Here is a 26,238-nt window from a genome sequence, read left to right on the forward strand (position 1 = left end):
AATATCAGTGTTAAAAGATCATTTTATTTATGCTCTTTTAAAGGCAATTTTCATTTCACAATGAAGAAAACCTGTAAAACATAAAGCTTTATGTCTGTTGTCTTTAAGTGTATCTGTGATGTGATTGTTGGTGGAGTTGGTTACAATACAAGGGCACTAGTTGAAGTCTTGCCTAGGGCACCAAGTCAGTTAGGGCCGGCTCTGGGTGAATGAAGTGTGACAGCCGTTCAATTCATTTTAACAAGTCTGAGCTCGTTTTTCCAAGTTATCCCGAATGCACAATGAGTGGGAGGGAACAGAGAGCTCTTGCTGTGTCTTAATTTTTATTATCAGTGTGCTACACAAGTTCACACTAGAATGTAACAAACGGTCACAAAAATATTCACTATGATGCAGGGAATTAAGTAGCACATGCTCAAAATGCCTCAATATATTTATATGAACCCTAAACTGTCAGAATCAGGGGTTTGAAAGGGGATGCCCTTTGGCCTAGCCGTTTAAGTGCCCCATGTACAGAGCCTTTAGTCCTTGACGCAGTGTCCACTGGTTCGATTCTTGCCATGACGCTTTGCTGCATGTCTTTCTCTGCTCCCTCCACCCCATGTTTCCTGTTTCTCTTCAGCTGTCCTATCAATAAAGGCACAAAATGTCAAAATAAATATTAAAACAGAAGAAGAAGAATCAAAACAACAGGATAAAAATTACATTTTGCTCTAAAATCATAGCAACCCTCACAATGAGTCCCCCTCACTTCTGAAAGCGCGGCTACGCCCCTGGTTCCACATACCCACAGAAACGTGGCTGCATCTGGATATTCCCTGTCACAACGTCTCCATTGACGGCTTCCAGACTGTCTGATGGACCGGGATAGCAACGAGAGCGCTGTGGGAGATCTAACATGTCATAGGCTACTGGTACATCCCCCCTCTGCCAACCCTACTACAGTGTTCAATGATCTCAAAGCTGCCATAGCCAGACTCCAGACAGATCTCTGGGGACTTCAACCATGTACTTTCTACATAGCTTATTCTGTCTCTGTACATACTTTTGTTATCATTATTGTCATTGTATATCATAATCATTACTCCTTCTATTAATATTATTTTACACTACTTATTGTGTATAGGAGCAACTTTAATGACTGAATTTCCCCCCGGGATAAATAAAGGATTTCTGATTTCTGATTCTTTTTATTAAGTACAAGCTCTGTGGGAGATGCAGGGACCTGTTCTAAGCCACACGCCTGTAGTTAGTAGCTGTCTGTGCTGCTGCAAGCAGTGTTTAGACACTTCAGTTTAAGAGAAACATAACAAGCTTGAAACAATAACAGCACAAGTGCTGTGTTCAAAGCTGCACACTACATGTACCAGACATGAGCATCCCAATTTGTGTCACCACTGCAAGAGCCACAAGATTTACATTTTTAGCTCAAGGCTGCTGAACAGGGGGGGGGGGGGCAAGCTGATTCCAAGGCCATCAAAGACACAAACAAGTCAGAAGTGTATATATTCAACCACATAAACCACTCAAACTGTGAGGACACGTGTGTAACCAATGTGTTTTTCCACAGCAGCAGACAGTGGCAATGCGTGCAGAATGTAAAACAACCATTGACACACAAGAGGCACAACAGCAGCATATGAGTAGTAACAGAACAAGAACACTAACTTACCTTTAGAGTTGCTGTAGGCAGTGAGTGTAGGTGTTTAACCATCTCTGATAGCACAATGACGACTTGCAGGTAATGTTAATTTTTCTCTCCAAGGTTAGCTGGTCCCCTGGCTATGCAACTTGTTGTCCATCTGCTGTAAAGCATGTCTCATTGGTATGTACTCAACATGTTTCTGCGGTATAAACTTCACAGAGAACTGGAGGCGTCGTTGAGTCCCATGATATCCACGAGCGAAGACGAGCAAGAAAGCGTTCATGCCTAGGCAGCAGTGTTTTTGTCCACAGCAGTGTGCCCTTCAACACTGCAGTAACACCTGTGCACTATTTTACCTTCTAACTCTTATTTTCTTTACTTTTTGCATCCACCTCTGTCTTTAAAGTTTCTTCTGGTGCAACAGCAACGCGCTATTGTCTTTTGGGGACTTTAGGGGCATGGTAGAGGGTTTACCTTATCCGGTTTCTCTTTGGCAAACATTTTGACGGGCACAGGTGAACCTAATAGGGGTCGGCCATTGCGCATGCTCAGTCAGTGACAAGGCTTACCAGGAAATTTACTGGAATAGAATAGAATAGAATAGAATATACTTTATTTGTCCCCATAGGGAAATTCAGGTGTCTGGCAGATAAAATTATAAAAAATCACATAAAACAAGTAATTCAGGTGTCTGTCAGCTCATCTCGCATTGGCTAGAGAGTGATGAAGCCTAATGGCTGCAGGGATGAATGATTTTCTGTATCTCTCAGTCCTGCAGCGCAGAGATGATCCGTCCACTGCTGCTGTTTCTCTGGTCCACAAAGAAGTTGTGAAGTGGATGATCCATGTCATTTAGAATTTCTGTGTCCATCTCTCCACCACAGCTCCCAGTGAGTTCAACCTGGTTCCAATCACAGTGCCAGCTTTTGTCTCTGGTTTGTCCAGTCGCCTCGCATCCTTGTGTTTTATACTGCTTCCCCAGCAGACTGCAGCATAAAATAACACACTTGCCACCACAGACTGATAAAACATCTGCAGCATCTTTCTGCAGATGTCTAAGGATCTGAGCCTCCTTAAGAAACAGAGGCGGCTCTGCCCCTTCCTGTAAAGTGCATACTGTGTTAAGGGACCAGTCCAGCCATTGTTGTATTTTATTTTTTCTTATTTCATTTTCGACATTTGTACATTTATTTTTGATAAGTAAAAAATGTCTACTTGAAAAACGTGTTTTTTCGTTACCACTACTTAATAAGCAAAACTGACAAAGATATAGTATGATAGTCTATAACCATAGATTAAAACACTGAAAACATGACCTATCAGCATCATTTTCCCACTTTTTCCTTAGATAAGACAAAAAAAATAAAATCTAATGCACTCTTATGAAAGGCTTACTTTTCATCTACTCAATATCTACATGTATTATTGCAAGATAATGCGTGCCAAACAAGAACTTTTAAAGTATTGGATGGAATATTCACATTCATATTCATATTCTTTCAGTTTGTCCCACAATTCAACACGAGGAGCTAAGAGGTTAATCTGCAGCTGTAAATCTCTTTCTTAGAGTATTTTCTAGCAAGATAAAATTATTATTTTGATACAACACTGGTTCAAAAAGGCTGATTTGTCCAAACACCCAGATGTCCCCCTAAAAAGACCAGAGAAATCAAAGATACCATAGTGAGTAAGTAAGTAATAATAATAATAATAATAATAATAATAATACATTTTATTCATAACGCACTTTTCATTTACAGAAATCTCAAAGTGCTACAGGCACACAGTACAAACAAACTTGAACATTTCTTAAAAGCAGTACTTAAGATAAGTTAAACGCCTCTTTAAAGAGGAAGGTCTTTAAATGTTTTTTAAAAGCATCCACAGTCTGTGGGGTCTTGAGGTGGCTGGGCAGGGAGTTCCACAGACATGGTGCAGCAGCAAAAAAGGCCCGATCTCCCATGGTCTGGAGCTTGGTTCTGGGAGAGTGGAGGAGGTTCTGATGTGGAGTGCGTGAGTTCTGGGTTGGGGTTTGCTGGGTAAGGAGTTCTTTGAGGTAGAGTGGGGCGTTTCCATAGATGCATTGATGGGTGATGAGTGAGATTTTGTAGTTGATTCTTGCAGTGACGGGAAGCCACTGAAGTGTGCGGAGTACTGGGGTGATGTGTTCGTGTTTTCTGACTCTGAGTAAGATCCTGGCTGCGGTGTTCTGAATTAGTAGGAGTTTGTGGAGATTTTTGAAGGGGGTCCCGATGAGGAGGGCATTGCAGTAGTCGAGCCTGGAGGAGATGAAGGCGTGGATGAGCTTTTCAGCGTCAGATACGGTGAGGGAGGGGCGAAGTTTGGCAATGTTCCTTAAGCGAAAAAAGCAGGATTTGGACAGATGTTTGATGTGGTTGTCAAATGTTAGGTGAGTAAGTAAGTAAACTTTATTTATATAGCGCTTTTCACAGACAACAGTCACAAAGTGGTTTACAAAGACAAGACATGCAGAAAGATAAAACCGATAGGCAACATACAAATTACAGAGGTTACATGATCCTTAAAAGCATTAAAAGTTCTGTGAGAATCAACTAAAAGCCTCCCTAAATAAGTGGGTTTTTAATAAAGACTTAAAAACATCTGCAAATTCTACAGAGTGCAGGGATATCGGCAGAGCATTCCAGATCCTAGGGGCTACAGCCTGGAAAGCTCTGTCACCTCGAGTGCTGAGGAGTGTAGGTTGAACAGTTAAAAGGTGTAACATGTTGGACCTGAGTGGGCGAGGTGGCTGGTAGGGGTGAATGTGATCTGACATGTATTCTGGAGTCTGACCGTGTAGGGATCTGTAAGTAAGTGTGAGAATTTTGTACTGGATTCTATAGGTGACGGAGGCGCATATAAGTAGGAAGAGATGCTAAAAGACAGTTAACAGAAAGCATAGCCGCCCATTAATGATTTCAGTTTGTGTCTTTCAGTGAGCATATTATATTAATTACATACATTTTCCCTAGTTCACTGAATTTCTTTTGAAAACTATTCAGGGAAAACGCAACAAACTTGACTTTTAGATAAATGTAGTAAAGGAAGGGGGGGGCAAGGATCTAACTAACCATCACAACAAGTCCTAGTCACAAGCCATATCACACCCCCTGACACTTAGAATGACCTGCCTGTGTATGAAAGAATGAAAGTCTTCTCAGTCATGAGTCATACTGGCTCTGAGGTTTGATTACCATGGCACTTGGAGAAAAATAGACCATTTTCCGCCACATGCAGTGTTATTCAGATACACTTATCTTCAAATTGTGTGCGCTTTCTCGGGTCTACTAATGCAATTTATTTCACAAAGCTTTGTTAAAATAAGAAACACTAGAATAATGTGTTTGATGTTAAAAGCTGCTGTTTTTTATTTATTTCTTTAGATAAAATAACCAACAACAAAAGAGGAACCTAATTACAGAAGTTACAAGAGCATGCTGTATATGGCCCTCAAGTCAGTAATACAGACTATATGGGGGGTATGTATTCATGATATAGAGTTCTAATTATGCACAGCAGCATATTTAGAGATGTGTGAAACCTCATTTTACCTTTCAAAGGAAAAATGAACTTTTAGTTGTTTTTTTTTTAGCAGTTTCCAAGTACTAAACCTTATTTCTACCACATAAATCTGGTATAATGCGAGGAAGAAGGCATATAAGGACAGCAGGGTTTCGAGGGAGGGAAAAACATTGTTTCAGTGTGCAGTAAAGAAACAAACAATTCCTTTTATTTGTTTATTAAGATATAAAGCAGGCACATGAATACAAGAAACGTGTGCACTAATAAGTCAGCTCTCAATAACAAAATGTCCACAGCAAAGTAGTTTGATATCACTCAAGATTCAAATTCAAAACTCAAATACAGGAAAAAAGACAAACTGAGGAAATAATCTTTATGAAGAACATGCTGGAAATGCTTGATTCTACAGTGAAATAAAAACTATCAAATAACCATACCATGCCAATCCCACTGTAGTTCACACACATCAATAGTAGCAGAATTTCAAAGCCTTGCTGTACACCGATGCACCCCTATTCAGGGTAATACAACATATGACTGCTGCACAGAGCAACTAAATCACCACCATTGTTACCTGAAGTACAAAAACATCCTCTTTCAAAGTTTAAAGCTCTAACACCCAGCAACCTGTTTCTAGTTTTTTATCAAGATTGTTCACAAGTAAAGTCCTTATTAGTGTTCAAGCTCAAAGACAAGGAGTATAAACAATCAGGATGAGTTTAAAGTCAGGGAAATCCTCTCCTCTCTGTCTAAGCTGTGTAAAGAAAACATATTGATCCCTCAATTTGGATGTGGTCTTAGTTTGTGAAGGTGTTTGGTCACATTGTCACTTAATGAAGCTTTGTCAGCTACACAAGTATGGACACAGGGTCTACTAATTGTTGAGTCCACTGGGATCCCTCTTACTCTGAAGAGTTGGGGGGTATATTTCAAAAGTTTGACTAGACATGGTGGATCTGTGTGACTCATTCAATCAAACAAATGTACCCAGTAAACAGCAAACAGCAGGCTGGGAGGAGTCGTCTTCTGATTGCTCCAATGATTAAACATAAAAAAGAAATACAAGTTAAGATGCTTAAATTATGAAGAAATGACATTTAACAGACAATATGTTAAAGGGTATACAAATGATTCATCACTCAGCTCTGATAATAGTGTTTAGAGTCAGTTTAAACTGATTTTTCATTAATGTTTAAAGTTATAAAGGTACAGGCACACGGAAATATATTGACATTGGTTGCTTAAAGTTAAACCAGACACATTTAAAATATTACCAGTTAGCCCAGCACGTCCACTTGATCTACAGTTATTGCTCAGGTTAAAATAAGGCAGTTGAGATTTTGCATAGTTGATAGTTGCAGAACAGAAGTAATCTTGCAATTATCAAACACTTTAGTGGAAAACACCAGAGACCCCACAGTAGGAACTATAAAACTGGTTAGAATACAAAACAAAAGCCTCTTGGAATTAGTTCTGATAATACCCACTATATTCACTCCTCTTCCTCCCATAAACACAGGAACAAAGATAAAAAACAAAATGCCTTCCTCCAGTTGATTTCCCTCTAACTGCTCAGAGCCAGTTAATGCTACAGACCAGATCAAACGTGAACTTGTGGAATAAAAATGAGGCAGTGTAGGAATATAATTGGTCAAACAGAAAAGCCAACTATGCAAAGGTAGAACAAATGTGATAAACCTTCCTATTTTGATCGAATGAAAAGCTTTATCTATGTTTATACTCATTGGTCAGGATGTGTGGTGTATGTGTGTGTGTGTGTGTGTGTGTGTGTGTGTGTGTGTGTGTGTGTGTGTGTGTGTGTGTGTGTGTGTGTGTGTGTGTGTGTGTGTGTGTGTGTGTGTGTGTGTGTGTGTGTTCTCTTGAATCAGATACAAGGGAGTCTAGATGCTATCCATGGCTTTAAATTCGCTCAGAGCCTGCACCGGGTTCACATGCTTCTTGTGAGAGGATCTCTTGACTCGGTTGGTTTGGCCGTCGTCCTGCTTCTCTCTCTTCACCAGGGGCTTCTTCTCAGGAGCTTTCATCTTCCAGGAGATGGCTGGCATATTCAGGGCCTCCATGTTTTTGTTCTTTTGGTACTTGGTGGATGCAACGTAGGAGGCCTTGACGGTGGACACCACAGCGTTCATCAGGTTCTTGGCAGCCTGGATGAGGGACATGGCGCTGTCCAACTGAGCACATGGAAGAGATTGGAGAAAAAACAACAGACGGTTAGCTTTGTAAAGCAATCGAAGCAGATCTGATGTTTTGATTTGCATCTGTTTTTTTAAATCATGTAGGGGTTACAGTACAGTGTATCACATGTTCTGTGTCTCTGAGTTTGTCCTGCATACAGATAGATGTGAGAAATTTTAGAATATGGGAAAAGGTCACACTAATTTCATCTCCACAGTTTAATAGCCTCAGAGACTCTGGTGACACTTGACTGGATGTGTTCGAGGCATAGGCTCATTTCAGCCCTATTGAAAGGAGGAAGAATTCATTACTTCCTGCACACAGAGGCAGCCTCGCTTAATTAATCTGACTGGCAAGTAATAGGTTAATTAATACTTAAATAGGGTCTGTAAACATTTGCCTTTAACAGCGTTATCTTAAGTAGTAAAAAGGGATGAAAACATTTGGGCTTCATTAGTCCTCACTGGCCCAGAATGGCCATTATTTCTGTTATCTGATAATTCATTATGACATATAGGCTGTAAATTACAGAGCAGAGGATGAATCATGAACAAATGACAACCAGAAGCCAATGCTGCAAGGTATTAGTATGTTCAATTCCTTTCGGCAACACCAGATAACGAAACATTAGAAAGAAGCCAATGAATTTTATTGATTAAATTATCTCTTGAGCTGGGAATAAAAGCTACTTTGTTGATATTTCTAAAACTAATGTAGTTCTGTTGATAATTTGCTCACCAAGTACCTTGTGTTTATCCTTGAGGCTTCAAAAAAATCTATTCACTTTCTTTGAATGTGTTCGTACTTTGAAACCTGCTCTGTTCACATCAGCTCTTAGTGCTGATAGTGCTTTCAAGGTGCTGACATCAACTCTGGCTGCCCTCTGCAGTCCTCACCACAGTTACAGTCCAAATAAAATGCTTTAATTTAACACCCCGTATCAACTATCCTACTACTCTCTAGGTACTGTGGGGCCTGTTGCACAATGGAGTCTGTAAAGCCTTGACGGTGTTTTGATGTTTTATGTCATATTGAACTTACCCCAGAGACAACCAGCTCTCCTCCCAGGTTCTGCACCTCAGCCTTCACTTTACTGCAGATGTTCAGCTGATGGCAGTACAAGGCAATCCGCTGCAGGTAGGCAAGCAGGTCCTGCTTACATGTGGAGTCAGGGCACTACAAAGAGAAGGACAGAACATGTAAACTAATGTGCACATCAGGAAGTAAAATAAGCAGTAACAGCTTTGTGGTTTCAGTATTACCTGCCTGCAGGTCCAAAACAATGAATCAATTTTTGTCACTTTAGTCATTTGCTGGCACTCTTCAATCTGAATATTTATGTGATTCCACAGAGGCAATGATCTCGCACTTTATCAAGATGAGTTAGTAGCAGTTTGACAGGTAAGGTAGACACCCACATTAGGGACGTGCTCAGAGCCAAAATGACAAACGCACGCCCACTACCTGCTAGATTGATAACCCATCCTCACAGGGTTAGGCACGATCAAGTCACACAGAATGCAAATTCTATTAAGAGCCCAACACGGCTGTCAATCAAATACTTTTCAGTGCTGGCCAGAATCCTGCGTGAAGTCTTTCTGGAAACAAAAATACCTCAGCTAAAATGAAGACAGTCGTCCTGTTTGGTGAGTAGAAAATGGATTCAGAATCAAACAAAGTCAGACATCCCAGCAGTCATTGATCTCTGTGTTTATCAAGAACAGGTGTTTGAGAGTCCTCTATCCCAACAACTTACAGACTGACATTCGCTTTAAAGAGGAGATGTCATACTCATTTACAGGCTTTATACTGTCCCTCTAGTTTACATGATTAACAGCTCTAAAAACTCTCTTCATCTCAGACTGGTGTCTTTGAAAATCCTCATTTCAGATTCTGTCTCAGACGCTTCATTAAGCCTCCGTTTCTTTTCAGTGGATGGAGTTTGATATAAGAATGTATTTGAACAACGTAATTGTTCATCAATGCAGATGTTGATTCATTTATCAGTCAACAACCAACTGATTCATTGATTAATCAATGCAGCTCCACAAGCCATAGATGAGAAGAATCTTTAATTATGCAGCGAAACATTATGGAGACATAGCTTCCATTCATAATTGGGAGAGCTAATTATTCTTTCCAACAAGGCGTTAACTGTTCTCTTAAAAGTGAGCTAAGAACACAAAACAAATTACATCGGAGCCATAAAAAAATCATCAACTTCAAGGAATCCAATAAATTATCATAAAACCCACTTAAGAATGGCAGTATGTGAAGAGCCCAACAACTGCATCTCATTTAGCACTGGCACCCTCTTTGAATTATTTCATCTCATCATAATTAAACTTGGGTTCTACCTTGGAACACCATTTCTTTACCCTTTTCTTGCTTCATTAAATGAGCCCCCTGTCAGCATGGTAATTAGGACACAGAACTCTTCTTAGCTGCTCATCAAGTGAAGGATGTAAACACCCTGCTGGGGCTCTGACACTTTACATCAGGATGTAGATCTCTGTAGAGTGACCTGACACACAAATGGCAATGTCTGACATGATCAAGACATAGCGAGAGAGTATCTTGTTACAGACAACCAGAGGCTGGCAGCTCCTCACCTCGACTACTAAGCTAACTGTGCTTGTGAAATACACTGGAGTGACCATGTTGAGCGAGCGAGCCAGGAGGAAAAAAGCAGCTGAAACATCAGGATTTTGCAGGTGCTTGGATGTCTGAAGGAGGAGTCCTCTGGCAGCTGTTAATTCTGAGTGCGGGGAAAAGGTGAACGGGAGGTAATAGCAGCCAATCTTTTAATTGATGGCATCTGTAGGACAGCGCTGGTGAGGTCAGTGCTGAAGTGTGCAAGAGTGTTTGCATGAGTCTCGGCTAAATGAGGAGGATTTCTGTGAGTGAGGAAATTACACAGAGAGTGGGCATCCCTTAAAATTGACCACTATTACAGTGCGCTAATCCTTTGAGGGTAAGGAAATCCCTGTTTTCTTTGCTGTATGGAAAGCTTTTTGGACACGTCAAACAGACTGGGACGTGTCTAATCCTGGTGAATGCGTCAGTATCCCTGGTGAGGGTGTAGGGTGCCTGCTGAATAATGCGCACTCACTTCAACAAATACAGCCAAGCATGCATGCATTTACACCATGCAAGCCAGCACAACTGTGCTCATTCATACACAACAGACAGCAGAGTTATGTGCTGCTATAGTAGAACAAGGACACCAAACACTTCCTCCCACCTTATTCAGAGACAGCCACCCGATCTGCATACATAAATACAAATCAAAACAAATAAAGCCAAGGCAATTGCACTCGTCTTTCCTCGCTGAGAGATCTACAGATGTCCTGTGATAATAATAATAAAATGGAGCCTTTTCTCACTACCATCCCCTCCTGATTAATCGAAGACAGGCTAAGTGGAGAGGAGGGAAATATAAGAGTTGACATTCTATTAAAGAAGGGTATGCAAGAAGAGATGAGGGGAGAAAGAGCTGGAGGGGATGATCATCATACAGGAGAGGACTAATACATGGCTGAGAGACTGGATAAAAGAGGAGAGGGAGGGAAGGTTAAAAAAAGAGGAGAGAAGAAGAAAAATAAGTAGTTGGAAAAAAGAGGAGGATGAATAGTGAGCCAGAGGGGGAACAGTATGGAGGAGTAAATAAGGGGGAGAAATCCTACTGGGGAAAACAGGGCGCAGACAGGAGGATTCAACCGCAGTTTGGAGGGGGGTATAAGTAAGTAAGAAATAGTGTGTGTGTGTGTGTGGGTGTGGGTGTGGGTGTGGGTGTGTGTGTGTGTGTGTGTGTGTGTGTGTGTGTGTGTGTGTGTGTGTGTGTGTGTGTGTGTGTGCATAGACACTTGCATGCAATAGCAAAGACCTGGGATGAGGCTGAATGCAGCAGCCATGCTAATGAGGGCTCGGGGAAGTATTCAGACGGCTGAGAGCAGGGCGCTGTGAAAGCATCACTTGTGCTCGTACTCAGCTCAGCTGCTGGCTTCACTCAGCACTCAGGAAACTCTGCAAGGCTGCTCCGACTGTGACATGTGAATACATAAGCTGCACAGGGAAGAGACAAGAACACCTTGGATTGTTTTGGTAATTCAAACAAAAGCACTGTGTGTGTGATTCACTCAATGGTTTTCATAAGCTGGTTAGAGTTTCACTAATCTAGGCACCCTCACTGTGCTGTATCCAGGCTTCCAAAAGTCACGCGTCTGTGGGTGAGTCAGATTTCTCTGAACATATAAGGCTTTCGCTTGTACACTCTAAAGTATTGATTAAGATGTGAATAAAGCTTACTATGTTTGTTTTGTTCATTTGGTTGCGAATTAATCTGCAGTTTGATATCAGAATCAGCTGCGTCATAGTTTGCACAGGCAGTAGCCGTCTTAAAGAGATTAAAAGAGGCAATGGGCGTATCTTGGGGTCCAACATTATCAGTCTGTGATCCAGCAGGAGCTGATGCTGCTGTGGCAGCAGGTGCAAAAGAGGTCATTTGGGCCTCTTTTTGAAATTACAGCGTAGCATTGGTGCTTTTCTGGTTTCACTGGGGACTCGACTACTCTCAATTCCCGATGCCCAAAGTTTGCAAGACTTTTAGCACACCTGTCAAGTAGTGTTAAAGTCTTTACTTGTGAGAGCCAATGGTTCTCAGTAGTTACATCAAGTTGGCAAAATTCACTGAACTTACATTTCCTGTGTTGCAGACGGTGAAAATGAGGCTCTTTGTCTTCGACAGACTTCATACAGTCATAACAAAAATTAGCAGTACATGTAAGTAGATTTGATTAAATATGTGGACATCTCAGTATAAATGTCACCTTGACATTTAATACCTACCAAGACAAGGAAACTCAAAAGACCTTAACCATAGAACACTTTTGCCGGATGATTTTCACCGACGCAAACACATTTCCATGATTTTCATTATGTTGCCTTTGTCTGAGTGTCATGGGTCCCTGGGTAGCTTCAGCCTCGTCTTTGAAGGCGTGGGTGTTTCCAAAACCCGCTTTTTCCAACAGTAGAGTGATTAGAGTGATTAGAGTGATTTTCACCCTTTTTTTTGTCTCTGTCCTGCAGCTGTTTGTGTGTCAAGGACACTGTGCCTTCACCAGGGAAGTCTCAAGTGTCCCAGGAATGGGTGGACCGAACACCAAGTTTCCAGTTTCATCATTTTTTGTTTTAGAATTTTTTGGTCCCAAATTCCAAATTTTCAGTAATTTTGGAGCACTTTTATAGGGTCCCCCATGATACATTTTCTTCATTTTGTTAGACATGGCACAGTTGAAAATAAAAGAACACTACTTATAAAGCTTATAGTTAGAGCTGGATCAGGCTTGGACCAGCTTTTGTTATGCTGCTATGGCCTAGACTGCCGGGGGAACGGACGTGTTGGACTCCAGCGGCAACAGCTTCTACTACTCATCTCATCACTATCACCTCTCTCTCTTACTCCCCTCTATCCCTCTTTCAAGACCCAACTCGGTCGAGGCATGATGGCTGTCTAACATGGGTCTGGTTCTGCTCGAGGTTTCTGCCTGTTAAAAGGAAGTTTTTCCTCGCCACTGTAACTAGCTAAATACTGTGATGTGCAATGCTCATGATGGATTAAGGTGGGGTAAGACTGAGTCTTATCCTGTCTTGAAGTTGGGTCTCTGTTCATAATTTGGCATAGAATGGTCTAGACCTTTCATTTTTGTAAAAGCGTCTTGAGATAACGTTTGTTGTGATTTGGCGCTGTACAAATAAAGATTGATTGATTGACTACTCTAATTTGTCATGTATTGTCATATTTTGATATATTTTGATGACATGTACTTTTTATTGGGTATATTACATTGGGTAAAAAACACCCAATCACCGTTATTGATGGTGTTACTAAATTTAGCGATGGTGTTCTAGGGTTAAGTGGTCTTTTATTCTTTAAGTTTACTGTTTGGTAAGCATTTTTAGGATCTGAAAGAACCAGTCCAGTGGGTAGAAGGTAAATCTACTGAGTTCGACTTCACAGCACATCATTGTGATTTTTTATCGTGTCTTGTTTTGTGCTGCTGTAATCTGTTTTTGAGTCTGATGATATGGCCTTTTGTTATTTTACACATGCTGTGAGGCCGGTTAAAGAGCGGGACAGTCATCCTCGCCGGGTCAGCTACTACTGAGAGATGGCAAAGCAAAGAGAGGGGCACTAGAGACTTCATCACACAGCTCTGGATATCTTTTCAAGGCAAACTAATAGAAAAGGTGAGTCACCAGCTTTCAACAGGAGCCAGCAGTACATGAAGAAATGTCAATGATTCTTGTAAAGTTGTCCTGGTCTCCTCTCTGCAGGCTCTAAGTGCCTTCTCAGAAAAATAAAGGAGACACTTCAAAGTTTGAACAAAGGGTAGTTGATCATTGTTTTAATTTTCTAATTGTTTCTCTTAACAATTGCTTTCGTGACTTTTGTTTTGTTCCATATTCATGAAGGTCTCACTTTGTAAGTGTGTGGGTAGCTCTCCCTTGATTTTGAATTGTTTAGCATTTAAGCTGCTGCTCTAGAGAAGCTTCACAGCAGACTGAAAGGCAAAAAATCTTTCCCTCCTTAACAACTTAGAGCCTACAAAAAAGGAGAGGAAATGAGGCAATAAGAATAACGGAGTCGGATGTTGAACAGAAGGATTTCACTGTGTCCGTGTTGGGTAATGTCCATGATATAAATGGTGATCAGGAAGGTCAGGTCCCATTATTGGAAATGCCATGCAGTTTCACTGAATTCCATTATACAGAGCAGAGACAGAGTCAGAGCCACTGTGCTGCTGCCGCCCGGCATTGACCTTTCATGACGCATCACCCAGAGGAAATGCCAATTTCCAATATTTACTGACACCGCAGCATTCTAATGTGCCGCTGCCAGCAACCTGTTGGGGAGTGCCACCGGGCAGTGAACAAAGAGGTGTTTTCAGATATGTTTTGATTTTCCAGTCACTTCCTATAGTCACTAAATTGATACTTCCACTGCTGTCAGGTCCAAGTGTTGTAGTTTCACCGTTGTCATTGGGACTTTGCCTGTTGCATTATCCTTTAGACTGTTCCCTTGTTGTGTGAAGCCAGAGACAATCACACTGCTTCAAACAAATAAAAGAATGTGTTTATTTCAAACGTAAGCTGATAACAATGCCTCAACTTTATAAATCACCCCATAACGCAACTTGCTGACAGCCCAATTTGTTCTCCTGCTATGTTAAGAGACAACCACAAACAAACACAAAAACCATTATTGAGGCAAGCCATGTGGTGTTGTGGCAGCATTTTTTCAGCTCGCATTGAAGGACACAAACCTTGGACAAGAAAGCACGTTTTGGCCACACAGGCTTACGGCTCAGACGTGTAAAACATTGAGCAGGGGGAGAAAAATGTGAGAATAAATCAGACATTTGTGCGGCTGTGTGCACGATGGAGGGTTGTGGATAATTAGCTCTGCCTAGCCTGAGAAAGGACCTTCAGGACGAAAAGCCAACGGGAACTTTTATCTGCCATTACACCTCAAAACTGCCAAGGGGGGAAGCAGGGTTACAGAGATATATAGGTTACAGTGTGCCGACTGCCATTGGGAATAACAGTGCGCCTGAGATCTATTGCAAAGTTTAAGGAGATACAGAAGACAAAGTACTGCACACAGCATTGTGGTATTTCAGGAGGAAACTGAAGTAGAAGATAGCACTGCTCAGAGGCGGGAATTGATCAAATCTACACTTTAATCTGTTGAAAATGTTGAGATGAATTCAGCGAAATATATGAAATGTTTCTTTTATTCTTTAAGCAGAGGAACAAAAAAGAAAGTTTTTTTTGAACCAGTGAGAAAACAATATTTCAGTAAAACTACCCTGAATAAAACAGACTTCCTATCCAGCGACCTCTGGAGAGGTTCACAGGCTTTATTGTTGCTGTGCTGCACATTAGATTTCATCCATCTGCTGCTGATTCTGTACTGTGTTGATGGCTACATATGAATCTGCCATGGTATCAATCAAGATCAATTTCAAAACGATATGTGATAACCACATCTCCTCTCTCTTCACTGCAGCTGCTAAGAAGATGCTCCACATTTGCGCAGGGGCCAATTCGATCACAGTGGCAATCGGGAATGTTAATGTGACATTGAAGCAGACAGGGCGTCTGGGTGTGACAGGAGAACATCAAGCTGGGGGCAAGCCAAAAAGATAGACTTTAGAGGTAACCACAGGGACCAATTAAATGGCCCTCATCAATTTTTAATGTTGGTGCTGCACCTGTCAGTCAGGCATTTCACTCTCAAACTTGTAAGAAAAACCGATAAGTTAGCACGGCTGCCACAGAAGAGTTGGGTACAAACAGACGTGTTAAAACATTAATACTTTGACTGTTTACGATTCAGACTGACTTTTATCTGGCCGGACATTTTCCTCCTTTTTGGCTCACTTGAAAGGCCACTGCTCCAAAATCTCAGATTTTCAATTGCAGGTGAAAAAACAACGATTTTATCTAAGGCCTTTAAGTCTTTTAAAATGTGCATCTTAGCCTTGAGCTAGAAGTCAGCTAAAGTTGCGGCATTGATCTTTGTTTAAAAAGGGATAAAACAACTTTCTGAACAATCACGACACTATGTCTGGCTGTTCTTGCTGTGATTTCTCTGCGGATACCATAAATGACCAGATTCTTTTAAAAAGGCATTCAGGATTGATTAAAACATAAAATATTGAAATATAATTTGGCCGTGTAAACAGTCATGGAGGAATTAATCAATTTTCTCAACCAGCATGTAAGATATGCCTCACTCAGTTGGGTTGAACTGCATTTGGTTGAGGGCTGACCCTTGAACTGCTGAGCTGAGAATTTGTGGACTCTCTTGGTGATTTTGCTTCTCCACTGCAGTAGGTAATTTACAACCCTGTCTGCTGTAAAGCGTCTAGGGCCAGTGCCGGGATTAGACTGTGACCAGCAACAGAGCCCGTGGATCACCATAAATCTCCACTGATTGAATGCAAATTGGAAAAGTACACTATGTATGTCAGTATACATCATGAGAATAAAGCTTGCAGGCACACAGCTAGCACATGCCTATTCTCTAAATATGCAAGCCTTATTTTATGTGCATGTGTTTGTATGTGTACATGCAAGTGTTTATGTGGGCAGCAGGCAAGCAGCAGAAATTTATGGGCTACATAGTGGCTAACACATTTACATTATAAATCTCAATTACATAGCATTATTTGTTTACCAGCTGGCTTAGATGGAATTCTCATAAGGTGCCCTGCAGAGGAGGGTCATAAATTCTTAATAAACTGCAGTGCAGACCTTTGTACGGCACTGACCTAAATCCTGCAGCTCATCTCTGCACTACACTAATTTCTTTAAAATTTAATGAGGCTCTATTACACATATTTAACTGTTTTTCACAAACCCACAAACTAGATCATGTCCACCTGAACGTCGTTCTGTTGAATACAATATGCACGAAACCCAAACACGGCTTGACACGGTCTTGCACAGGAAAATGTGGGTTGCGATGCTGTGCTATCAGTCTGGGACCATCTGCCGATGTGTTTTATATGAGGAGTAAACCCTCACAGGCCCTGCAGGCCAGAGGCACAGAGCGCAAGTGATTAATATGCCTAGGTTAATGAGCAGTCCCAGCATTGCCTTTGCTCGCTGTCAGGACGTGTGCATCTTGGTGGTGAATCACGTCCCTATTGCTGCTGGAGTATGAAGACCATCCCAACGTGCCATGCCTTTGCTTAAAGTGGGCCTGTGGCATCTCCTGCTTTGTTAGAGTTATGGCCCTAAATATAAACTACCTGTGTAAATAAATAAATTAAAAAAACTGCCACCTGGCAATTATACTGCTAATTAAAAGGCGAAGCACTCTTAATGGATTCATCTCTCAGGAGGAATGATCCTCTCCCCACATAAATGCACTCCTCCTGTTTTTTCTATCTCCATCTCTCCATCATTCTCCTCTCCTCTTCCCCATACCCATCCCTGGGAGCCCTGGCTGATGTGTTACGGGTGAGTGTCGCCTGGACCGCTAGTGTTTTGGTCTCTGCTTAGAGAGAAAGGCTAAGAGGGACAGCTGGATGGGTTCAGAGGCTGGAGGGGTCCTCACTTTTGGCAAAGACGTGTGTTCCCGCAGCCAAAGCTCTTCATTTATTCATTCTCTGAGTGCCTCAACCCCCCAAATCCCCTAATAGTGTACACACACAAACATACATATACACAGCTGACAGATAAAGAATCACGTACTTAACAAGCAGTTGAGGATGAGAGAATAAAATAATCCCCCACATCCTTACACATGTGCTTGCAGAGAGGTAGGCCAGTCGACAGCAGTGTTTAGATGTAGGCACAGCTACACACAGACACACGCGTAAACGCACGCTCACACACCTGCACAGTTGCCCATCTGTTTTCTTTGGGGGATAACACTGTTTTCATTAAAGTGAATAAGCATCTTCAAAAGCGGCAGTGAAGCATAAAAAAGTCACTTTCCAGAACGGCTTATTCCCTCTTCAGATGATTCGGATGCAATTAGGTCAGAACAGTTCTGACTTTTACTTTGTGATCGACGTGTGGACCTGTAACACGAAAGATCCGAAGGCACCTCGAATAAAATATCAGGCGTGCTGGGATGTAGGCAGCCAGCAGCACATAACACCAGAGACTTGCTAAAAGCTGAATGCAGATATTCCTGTATGTATGGCATGATTAAAACCCATTTGGGCCCCAATAACACAAAGGTACTTTACATACCCCAACATAAAATATATAACTCTGACATCCTCTTTGAATGTGGAAAATATCCAAAAAATTATTTGAATTTAGTTTTAGATTTTTCCACACAATCAGTGTGGATTGTACTTCACATGTGCTGCAGCAGCCACAACATCCAGTGTCTTGTCTTGTTACACAACAAACCCCAAGGAAAGGGCTTTGAATTAAACAACATAAACCCTGAATCAATAATTAAACACTGCTTTGTGTAGGTATACCTAAACTGTTTAGTGACTAATGGTGCACGGTAGATTCAAACAGACTTGTTAATGACCAATGCACAGCATTGATATGCATGTGTTGTAGTTGGCTATGAATCATTCAATTTGAAAGAACTCATTACTTAACAAAGAGGCTTTCTGCTGTAATGTTGTTTTGCCAACATATCAGAAGGGATGTCAACACCAGAGTAAGAGAGAGACTTCCAAACGCCTCCAATGTTATCAAAATTGAAATCTTACTGCAAACATCCAAAGCCAGCATGTGCCTTACTGAGCCCGTGTTCCCAACTAGAAGTGGAGAAACCTACAGCTGGTGCATCTAAACCTTTGAGTCGAGCAACATCTTTAAAGAAGAAAACCTCAATCTGACAACCGTGTCTTGTTGCAAACATCCAAACTAAACTCTTCCATGATTTAACAACAGAAAGTATACATATTGCAGACACAGAGGAGATGCATCTCTGCCTAAGAGATGACACATGAATAAGTTGGGGGATAAATCATGTACAGTGTCTCCCTGAGGTGTGGTACAGTGCAAGTATTTAAGTGAAATATGAGGCCATGGATAATTGAATGTGTGTTTCCCTATGTCAAGGACCATAGTCTCAGGGGAAAGGATAGATGCAGAGAGATGATGGAATCGGGAATTGGGGAGTGGGAGATGGAAGACAGGGAGAGAGAGGGAGGGAGTGTTTGATCCTGAAAGAAATTGCTAAAGACTGGTGTGGGCCGTGTCATGAATAACACAAATCATAGAGGTTCTTTACATCTGAGGAGTGCTGCAGTGTGAAACCTTTGCTGGGATTTGATTCTAAACGTGCATATGAGAAAAAATGTTAGACAGTAAAAAGCATTCATGCAAAAACAGAAAATGTACAGAGTGCTGTGCTTTGGCAGACACGACTTCAAGTAATGAGGGAAGAGAATAGTCTCTAAGAGGAAAAGTTTGCCTCGTATTCTGGGTCTTTATATCTGCCTTACATGCGGCACTGCTGAGCAAAACATTTAAAAATAAAAGGAAGGAGTGTCAAGATGCAATCTGCATGAAAGCTTAGCTTTATCAAACTCTGCGCGAGCACAAAAGCTTGCAGCAGAGTCAGTTCCTTCAGCAACACAGGAGCTGAGAACAGGCTGTGCATTTGGGTGATGAAGAACTTTAACTCCTCTCTTACACTGTAGGATCAACTTGTGTATTGTAGTGGAAACATTCAGGGCTTTGTAGATGGTGGGACCAAATTCTTAGTTAAATGAATGACCATCACAATAATGATGTATGTGGCTTTTTGAGAACAGTAAAAATCCTGTTTGTTGTTGATTAATGACTTCTTTTTGTATTATTACCTTGCCCAAAACGTGTTGTTTAGCAATACATATGACATCTTCATTTAGTAATGAAGTTTGTGCTCCATTTCCTCTCCACAAGCACTCGACTAATTTCCCTGTATTTGTCCTTTGTGTCGCTGCACTTGTTGCTAATTAATTGGGCTCTGCCAGTGTCGATGTGGCACATTGATACAATTCTAATTATATATTGGGGTCTGTAGCACAAAAGGTGTAGTCCAAAGCAAACCCTTTGGGATGGAGGTTCGTTAATGACTTACATTGTCGGCGATGGTGCGGCCCAGCTTGTCCATTCTTGATCCTGCCTCCGCAATTTTCTTTGCAGCGCTGATGACATCAGACGTGTTCTTCAATGGCCCTTTCCCTCTGGGGAGAAAAAGTGGAAAGATCAGTCACTGTTTCTGATCTTCAGCAGCCTCATTTAATATGCAGCAGCAGCAGAAGCATCTCAGTCATGGAGCGCCTGTTTGTTTTGGAAGGTTGTTTTTCAGGCAGAAACCAGCATGGATAGAGAAGCGTGACTTGTGGGAATAGTTCAGGGAAACGAAATAAAAATACACATGCATGCTGGTGAGCAGATGTTACCACAATCTTACAAGTCTGGCACAATATTGTTCAACGTAAGGTTGGAACCTTTTCTGAGCCATTAAATGCAGAGGGGCAGCCTTTACTTTCAACATAGTCCTTTTACCACACTCTTATGAAGCTCTATGACCCCGCTTTATCAACAGAGGATTTAACATTTGTTCATCTAGGTTTAGCATATGATAAACAAAATATTGGAAATATGTTTTTAAAAATTGGCAGTACTATTACACTCTAAATCTAAGGAACCCTTCATAGAGGAGCCCATCATATTATAGCATTCACCATATGCTTTCAATTGCAACAGAAATTCTCAATTCAATCTGTTCAGCTACTTTTTTTCCAGCAGCTTTGGAGGGTTTAGAAGACGCTAAGATGTAAAAAGGATTGGTTTCATACATTTTGCTTGATCTAAAAAAGCTCTACACACACACACACACGCCAGCTCCTCGCTATATGTTGTATACTTGTTCTCAACCAGGTATGGAACAAAGGAGGACAGCCAGAGGGGAAAAAAAGAAAGAATTGAGAGTAGAAACATTCAATTTAAAGGCTTTGGTCCTTGTCCTAAAGCTAAACATCCAGTCTTGACCTTTCGTGAGCCACACAAAGCCCGTCCCAACACGGGTCAGGCCGGCCCTGACCCAGCCCACTGTAAGCTTGTCAGCCATTTGCTGTTTTTTTTCTGCCCCCACAAGGGACTCCGAGACACAGTTGGCAAGAGGCACAAATTGGATTCAAAGCTGCTCTCTCCAGGCTAAAAAATGAGCTATCCAACCCAGAACAGATGGAATTTTGTGTTCTGTTCTCTTGCTTCCTCTTCCCTCTGCTCCCATCTCCAGCCCTTCCCCCTTGTTGCTCCCTCTGCTGTATCGCTGTACAGCAAGTCAGGGTCCTCGCAAGCGCAGACTGTCAGCTCTCCGGGGACGAGTCAACCCCCTGGAGACAGCGGTCAAGGCAGTGTGATAGGTTCATGGGGAAAACGCCTTCGTTGAGTGTTTTGAACAGGGTAGTGATAGAAAGATATTACAGTTTGAACCAATGAAAATTTTCAAATTCAACTGGAGAAGTAAATAAGGCAGCTGCTCATTTCTTCCTGTTTTCCTATCCCTTGCTGCAGTCCTAAGAAAGAAATAAAGGCTCACTGCTTCATTTCTCACCATCCTCAGCTCTGCCTCAGTGGCAAACGAAGAGGCCACATAGGACAAGAGACCTACTGACATGAGGACCCTCGGAAGATTATTGTGATGGATTTTCACCTGGAGAAAAGCCAAGAGACTTCAAGGTTTTGGTGACAGCTGCATGCCTCCAGATGGGCGCAAGCCACATCAGGCTGAGCGCTCCACGGCACAGAATGCTCCGAGAAAGGTGTCTCCCAAATACGTTGCATGTTTCCCAACCACACATGCCTTATTCATGAGAGCTGTCATACAGCCATAAGCAATGCAGGAGTCGACAAGACTCTCACTCTCTGCAGGTTTGTCAAGAGAGAGGTCCAAAACAATTACCTCTTACAGCATTAACCTTGGCAGGGCTTTGAGCCAGCTCAAGGTTGAAGGGGCAATAATTTGGGCCCGGGCTGAATTAGCCGGCTACTGACCTTCCCTGTGCTACTGCTGCATGCCAGAGTCAAGGCATAATGTTAAGTCATATATTCAGTCTGACAAACATCTCTGAGTGCACTGTCGGACACACACACACTGGCCTGCACAATGCCAGTGTGCCAATTAGGAAGTTGAGATATTAAGTTGTGGTCTTAAACTTTCAGGGTCACGTCATGGCTACCGACACGAACATTAAAGTCATGCTGAAAGCTTTTAATTGGTGTCTCCATAGGTAATAGCAATGAAGTAGTCTACATGTTACCATTGGATAATGTTCCCATTACTACAGGTGAACGCATGGCACAGGTAAGCCATGGTACAACATTTCTTATACACAAAAAGCTGTTAATGAGATCATTTTATAAAGTGTCATACTCAATTAAAATACTTTTTTTCAATACCATTCCACAGGGTGGGTTATCATGACATCCTGGATGAACTATGAGGCTGTTCTTTCTCTTTTTTTAAACTATCCACTGACTCTAAAATGCCTTGGCATGCAGCCATCCACAGGGCTTTATTTCATACCTCAATGATCATGGCTTGTGAGCTGGTGGTCAACAGGTTAAGTGAGCAGAAGCTAGTGTTGGGAATTGATAAGATTTGATTAATAGCGTTGCCATCATCGATCCAATTCTTTATCAATTCCTTTATCAGTTCAAGTGGATTTTTCCACTGCCTGAATGCTTTGTGCTGATGTTGACATAGGATAGGTCATACGTACCTAGATTCCTCTGCTGAGACAGGGAAGCACGGTGTTTCGTTTCATTTTAATAATAAAAATAATAATAATAATAATAGTAAGAATTCATAGGTTTTATATAGTGCTTTTCTTAATACTCAAAGTCCCTTTAATTAAAATAAAAGTTTAAATAAAACAGGTAAATAAAACAGAACAGGGATGGGACAGGGATAGGTCATGTGTTGTATGCTTTTTTGAACAGGTAGGTCTTGAGGTGGTTTTTTAATGATTGAAGTGACTTAGAGTTGCGGATGTGTGGAGGGAGAGGGTTCCAGAGAGCCAGGGCAGCGATGGCAAAGGCCGAACGCGTCTTTAGTAGATGTAGTTGCAACAGCTATTGAAAACTCTCTTGCGAATGCATTTAGATTTTCATTATGTATAAATATATACAGTATATTCAAATATGTAGTCATTATGTTGGATCTTCTTCTTCTTCTTCTTCTTCTTCTTCTTCTAACAAATGGTTGTTGTAACCGGCCACCCCTGATGCATTTGGCTAGAAGTTGCCAGATAACAGGGTTGCTCTTTAAACCAAAACACCTGCAGCAAAGAGCATCAATACACATGTATGTAATGCTGTGTTGCGTGGACAAATGTTTCAGCATGTTGCTGGTGTTACCACCCTTGCTTGTCTATTGCCATGAGTGAGGTCATTGTATTGCAGGGCATGCAGAAGTAAGTGAAAGGCATTGATAAGGTAACCATTAAGCATAAAGGCAAATTATGTTGATGGCTGAAGCTAGTTGGAGCTGGTTCTCAACAGTTCTCAAAGCTCATCCCTAACAGTATCAGCAGCATTTTAGAAATAAAAGACTTATTTCATGCCTGTTCTGCTTTAAACATTCAATGAAACTAATGTGAAACTACATGGTGAATTTTCAAGAACAATATATGTACTAAATGTGAGCAAGAGAAATACTTAACCAAAGACAGAAGGTCAGAAGTGGAAAGTTTTTTTTCCTCAGTAAAGCTTGAAGGGCTGTTTTTCTCATTGAAAGAGATTCTCATTTGAATTCCCTTGGTCTCCTCTAACTCGGAGAAGAAGCCTTCATTTTGATATAAAGATGTCACCGCAATCAATAACCTCTTAAAAAATATATACACAGCTGCAGCATCTAATAAAGAAACATGGGTGGCACTCTGGGTTGGAAGCAGCGTCATTTGCATTCCATTTAAATGTGTTTACAGCGCATACAGTGCATGTAGTGCAAAAGGCAGCAATTTCTGTTTTCTTTCTTCAGCCCTGTGAGAGAATGGAAGCAAATAGAAAATTGTAGGGTTCTGTGTAACCTCAGTCAGATCACTGTCCCTGTTCTCAACTTGAACTCTGCTGCAGCTTTCCAGTATTGTACTTCTGGCCGAGGAGACAGGATCTCTGACCCATTCAGACGGTAAAGAGGCAGCATTTCAACGTCATTACGGATGTGACTCAGAGTTAGGCACAAAATGTCCTCTGACTAATTCACTTAAATATTCAAAAAGGCAGAGTCATACAAAAACAGTCAGGCGCAAACAAAGTCAGCCAGTCAAAACGTTCCCTTCGCATACACACCAACACACACCAACACACTCCTACTGAGTGAGCTAGACGACTGTACAGAGATAGAAGTGCTGCTGAACACCGATAAGAAGTTGTCAATATCACACCAGCAACAAATTTCAATTTTACTTAGACTCATGCATACACACTAAAATACACAACATCAATTCTGATGAAATGAAATAAGAAAGCTTTATGGAATATTCTTTTATCTTGACAAAGCACCTTAACGTCTTGTTTATCAATGTTGCATCTCGAAGAGGGGACGACAGGAGTCACAGGAATTTATCCCTGCTTGTTTTGGAAGCATGGGGTGTTATAAAAGATGAGAAATAAACGCAGCAAAACTTCAAGGTTTTGTAATATCTGGGAATATGTCTGGGATATGAGTATTTCTAGTATTATTCATCTGGGTATACAGATAAGCTCCAGTCATCAGTTTGATTTTGTTGGTCGAGCTGCCTATAGATTTACATTTTTGATCACTGACGTTTGAAAAGTCTGTGTGATGTTGATTAACCGTAAAAACATGTTCCATCTCTCTGAGGGATTTGGTTACACTGGCGAGATTTGCCAAACAGCAGCGCTTCTGCAGAAATCAATACTTATGAAGTTTTCAGCAAACACTCTGCTTTTTATCACAGAAACTTTTAAGACTCGCTGACTATTTTCAGTGGAGGCATATTTTTAAGCAAAGATGTTTCATAATATTCCATCATACTTGCTTGGTTAAAAAAAAAAAAAAAAAGTGGTCCAGCCATTCCCTGCCATCATTAGTGTCTTAACAAACCACTAACCAGTGTAAATAAACCCAACCTGTAGCGGCTGTGCTAAGTGAGACTGTCCATTTTAGATTTGCAGAGCACAACCGGCTTTAGTGGAGCACAAGGAGGAGGGGGGGGATTTGGCTTTTGCATAGGAGGACCGGGGGGAGGAGGGGGTGGTAATCATGAAGAAAATCCTACCTACGGTGCTGCTTTAGGAAAAGGAAGATCACCAATGCGTGAACAGTTGTGTTAAACTGGGTGCATAGTTTTGTGCAGATATGAACCAGTGTTGGGAAACAAATGTAGGCTTACAGGGTGATGGCATTCGGCTTAAGTTCAACATGTGTTCTATCCTGGAAGCATGTTGCTTGACTTGCACTGTACGAATATTAATGTGAGGACAGAAAGAAGATATATGCATCCTCATCCTTTTAATTAAGGAAATACTCTGAGAAATACATCAACTGCTAACTGAAAATGTGCAGCTATACTATAATCAATTCATTCTTAAGTCTTATGAGGACAGAAAAATCTTGACAATTAACACCTGGGCAATCTTTTCCTAGGGAAACAGCTTTGGGTCTGAGCCAAGCTGTTAGTCAAACTCACCTGGTGAAGTCTGTCATCTCCATCATGATCATGCACATCTGCTTAGCCAACACAATGATGTCGTTGCCGCTGTCGTCCCACTTGGATACTTCAGCATCCAGCTTGCTCTTCTCTTCCTGGAAGCTAGCCACCTGTTCGGCGATCTTTGCCCTCTGCTCCTGGGGCAACTGAGCCATGATAGCCTGAAGGAGGATTCATGGAAAGTGTAGAGGGTTAGCACACTTGGCCTCATCATACTGTTGCAGAGGAGATTTCTGTCCCCAGGGCATTTTGTTTTATGCCATCTCCTATGGTTTTCATGGATGGACAAGAGTTGCCTTGCCACAGAGGAGCATGGTAATGTTTGAGAACAGAGCAGAGAAACACTAACATTACAGCACAACACAGTACTTACTGAACTCTTTCATACAACCTCGCTTTTTTATCAGCCAAATCTAAAATAATTTATAGTTAGTTACATGTTTATTTTCTCGATATTTGGAAACAAATATATCATATTATATTGTTTATAATACATAATATTGTAGTGAGTGGTTGTACCACCTAAACACTTCCAAGTATGATGCAGTCCAGTTCAAAAATAAAACAGTCAGATTAATACATTTAGAGAGTATCAATCACATATCAACCCCCTTTTTTTTTTTTGGAGGT

At 41.4% G+C, this 26,238-nt stretch overlaps 1 protein-coding gene and 1 long non-coding RNA gene across 3 annotated transcripts in view; both read right to left on the bottom strand.

Annotated features, from left to right (window-relative positions):
* Nucleotides 1–303: 303 nt before the first annotated feature.
* LOC117817338 lies at nt 304–2,193 on the bottom strand. The gene is made up of 2 exons (XR_004632126.1): nt 1,673–2,193; nt 304–627 (listed from the first exon to the last, which is right to left on the bottom strand). It is a non-coding gene; the product is annotated as an uncharacterized LOC117817338 (long non-coding RNA).
* Nucleotides 2,194–5,389: 3,196 nt separating this feature from the next.
* ctnna1 (catenin (cadherin-associated protein), alpha 1) overlaps nt 5,390–26,238 on the bottom strand; it is an 82,392-nt gene continuing 61,543 nt past the window's right edge. For both annotated transcript variants that reach the window (XM_034690956.1, XM_034690957.1), the window contains exons 15-18: nt 25,588–25,769; nt 20,001–20,106; nt 8,426–8,560; nt 5,390–7,380 (exon numbers count right to left, since the gene is read on the bottom strand). In XM_034690956.1, the coding sequence (XP_034546847.1) occupies nt 7,090–7,380; nt 8,426–8,560; nt 20,001–20,106; nt 25,588–25,769 (714 nt within the window). In that variant the 3' untranslated portion in view covers nt 5,390–7,089. The remainder of the gene's footprint in view (nt 7,381–8,425; nt 8,561–20,000; nt 20,107–25,587; nt 25,770–26,238) is intronic.

This window comes from Notolabrus celidotus, chromosome 8 (genome assembly GCF_009762535.1).
Source record: "Notolabrus celidotus isolate fNotCel1 chromosome 8, fNotCel1.pri, whole genome shotgun sequence".
Classification (NCBI taxonomy): Eukaryota; Metazoa; Chordata; class Actinopteri; order Labriformes; family Labridae; genus Notolabrus; species Notolabrus celidotus.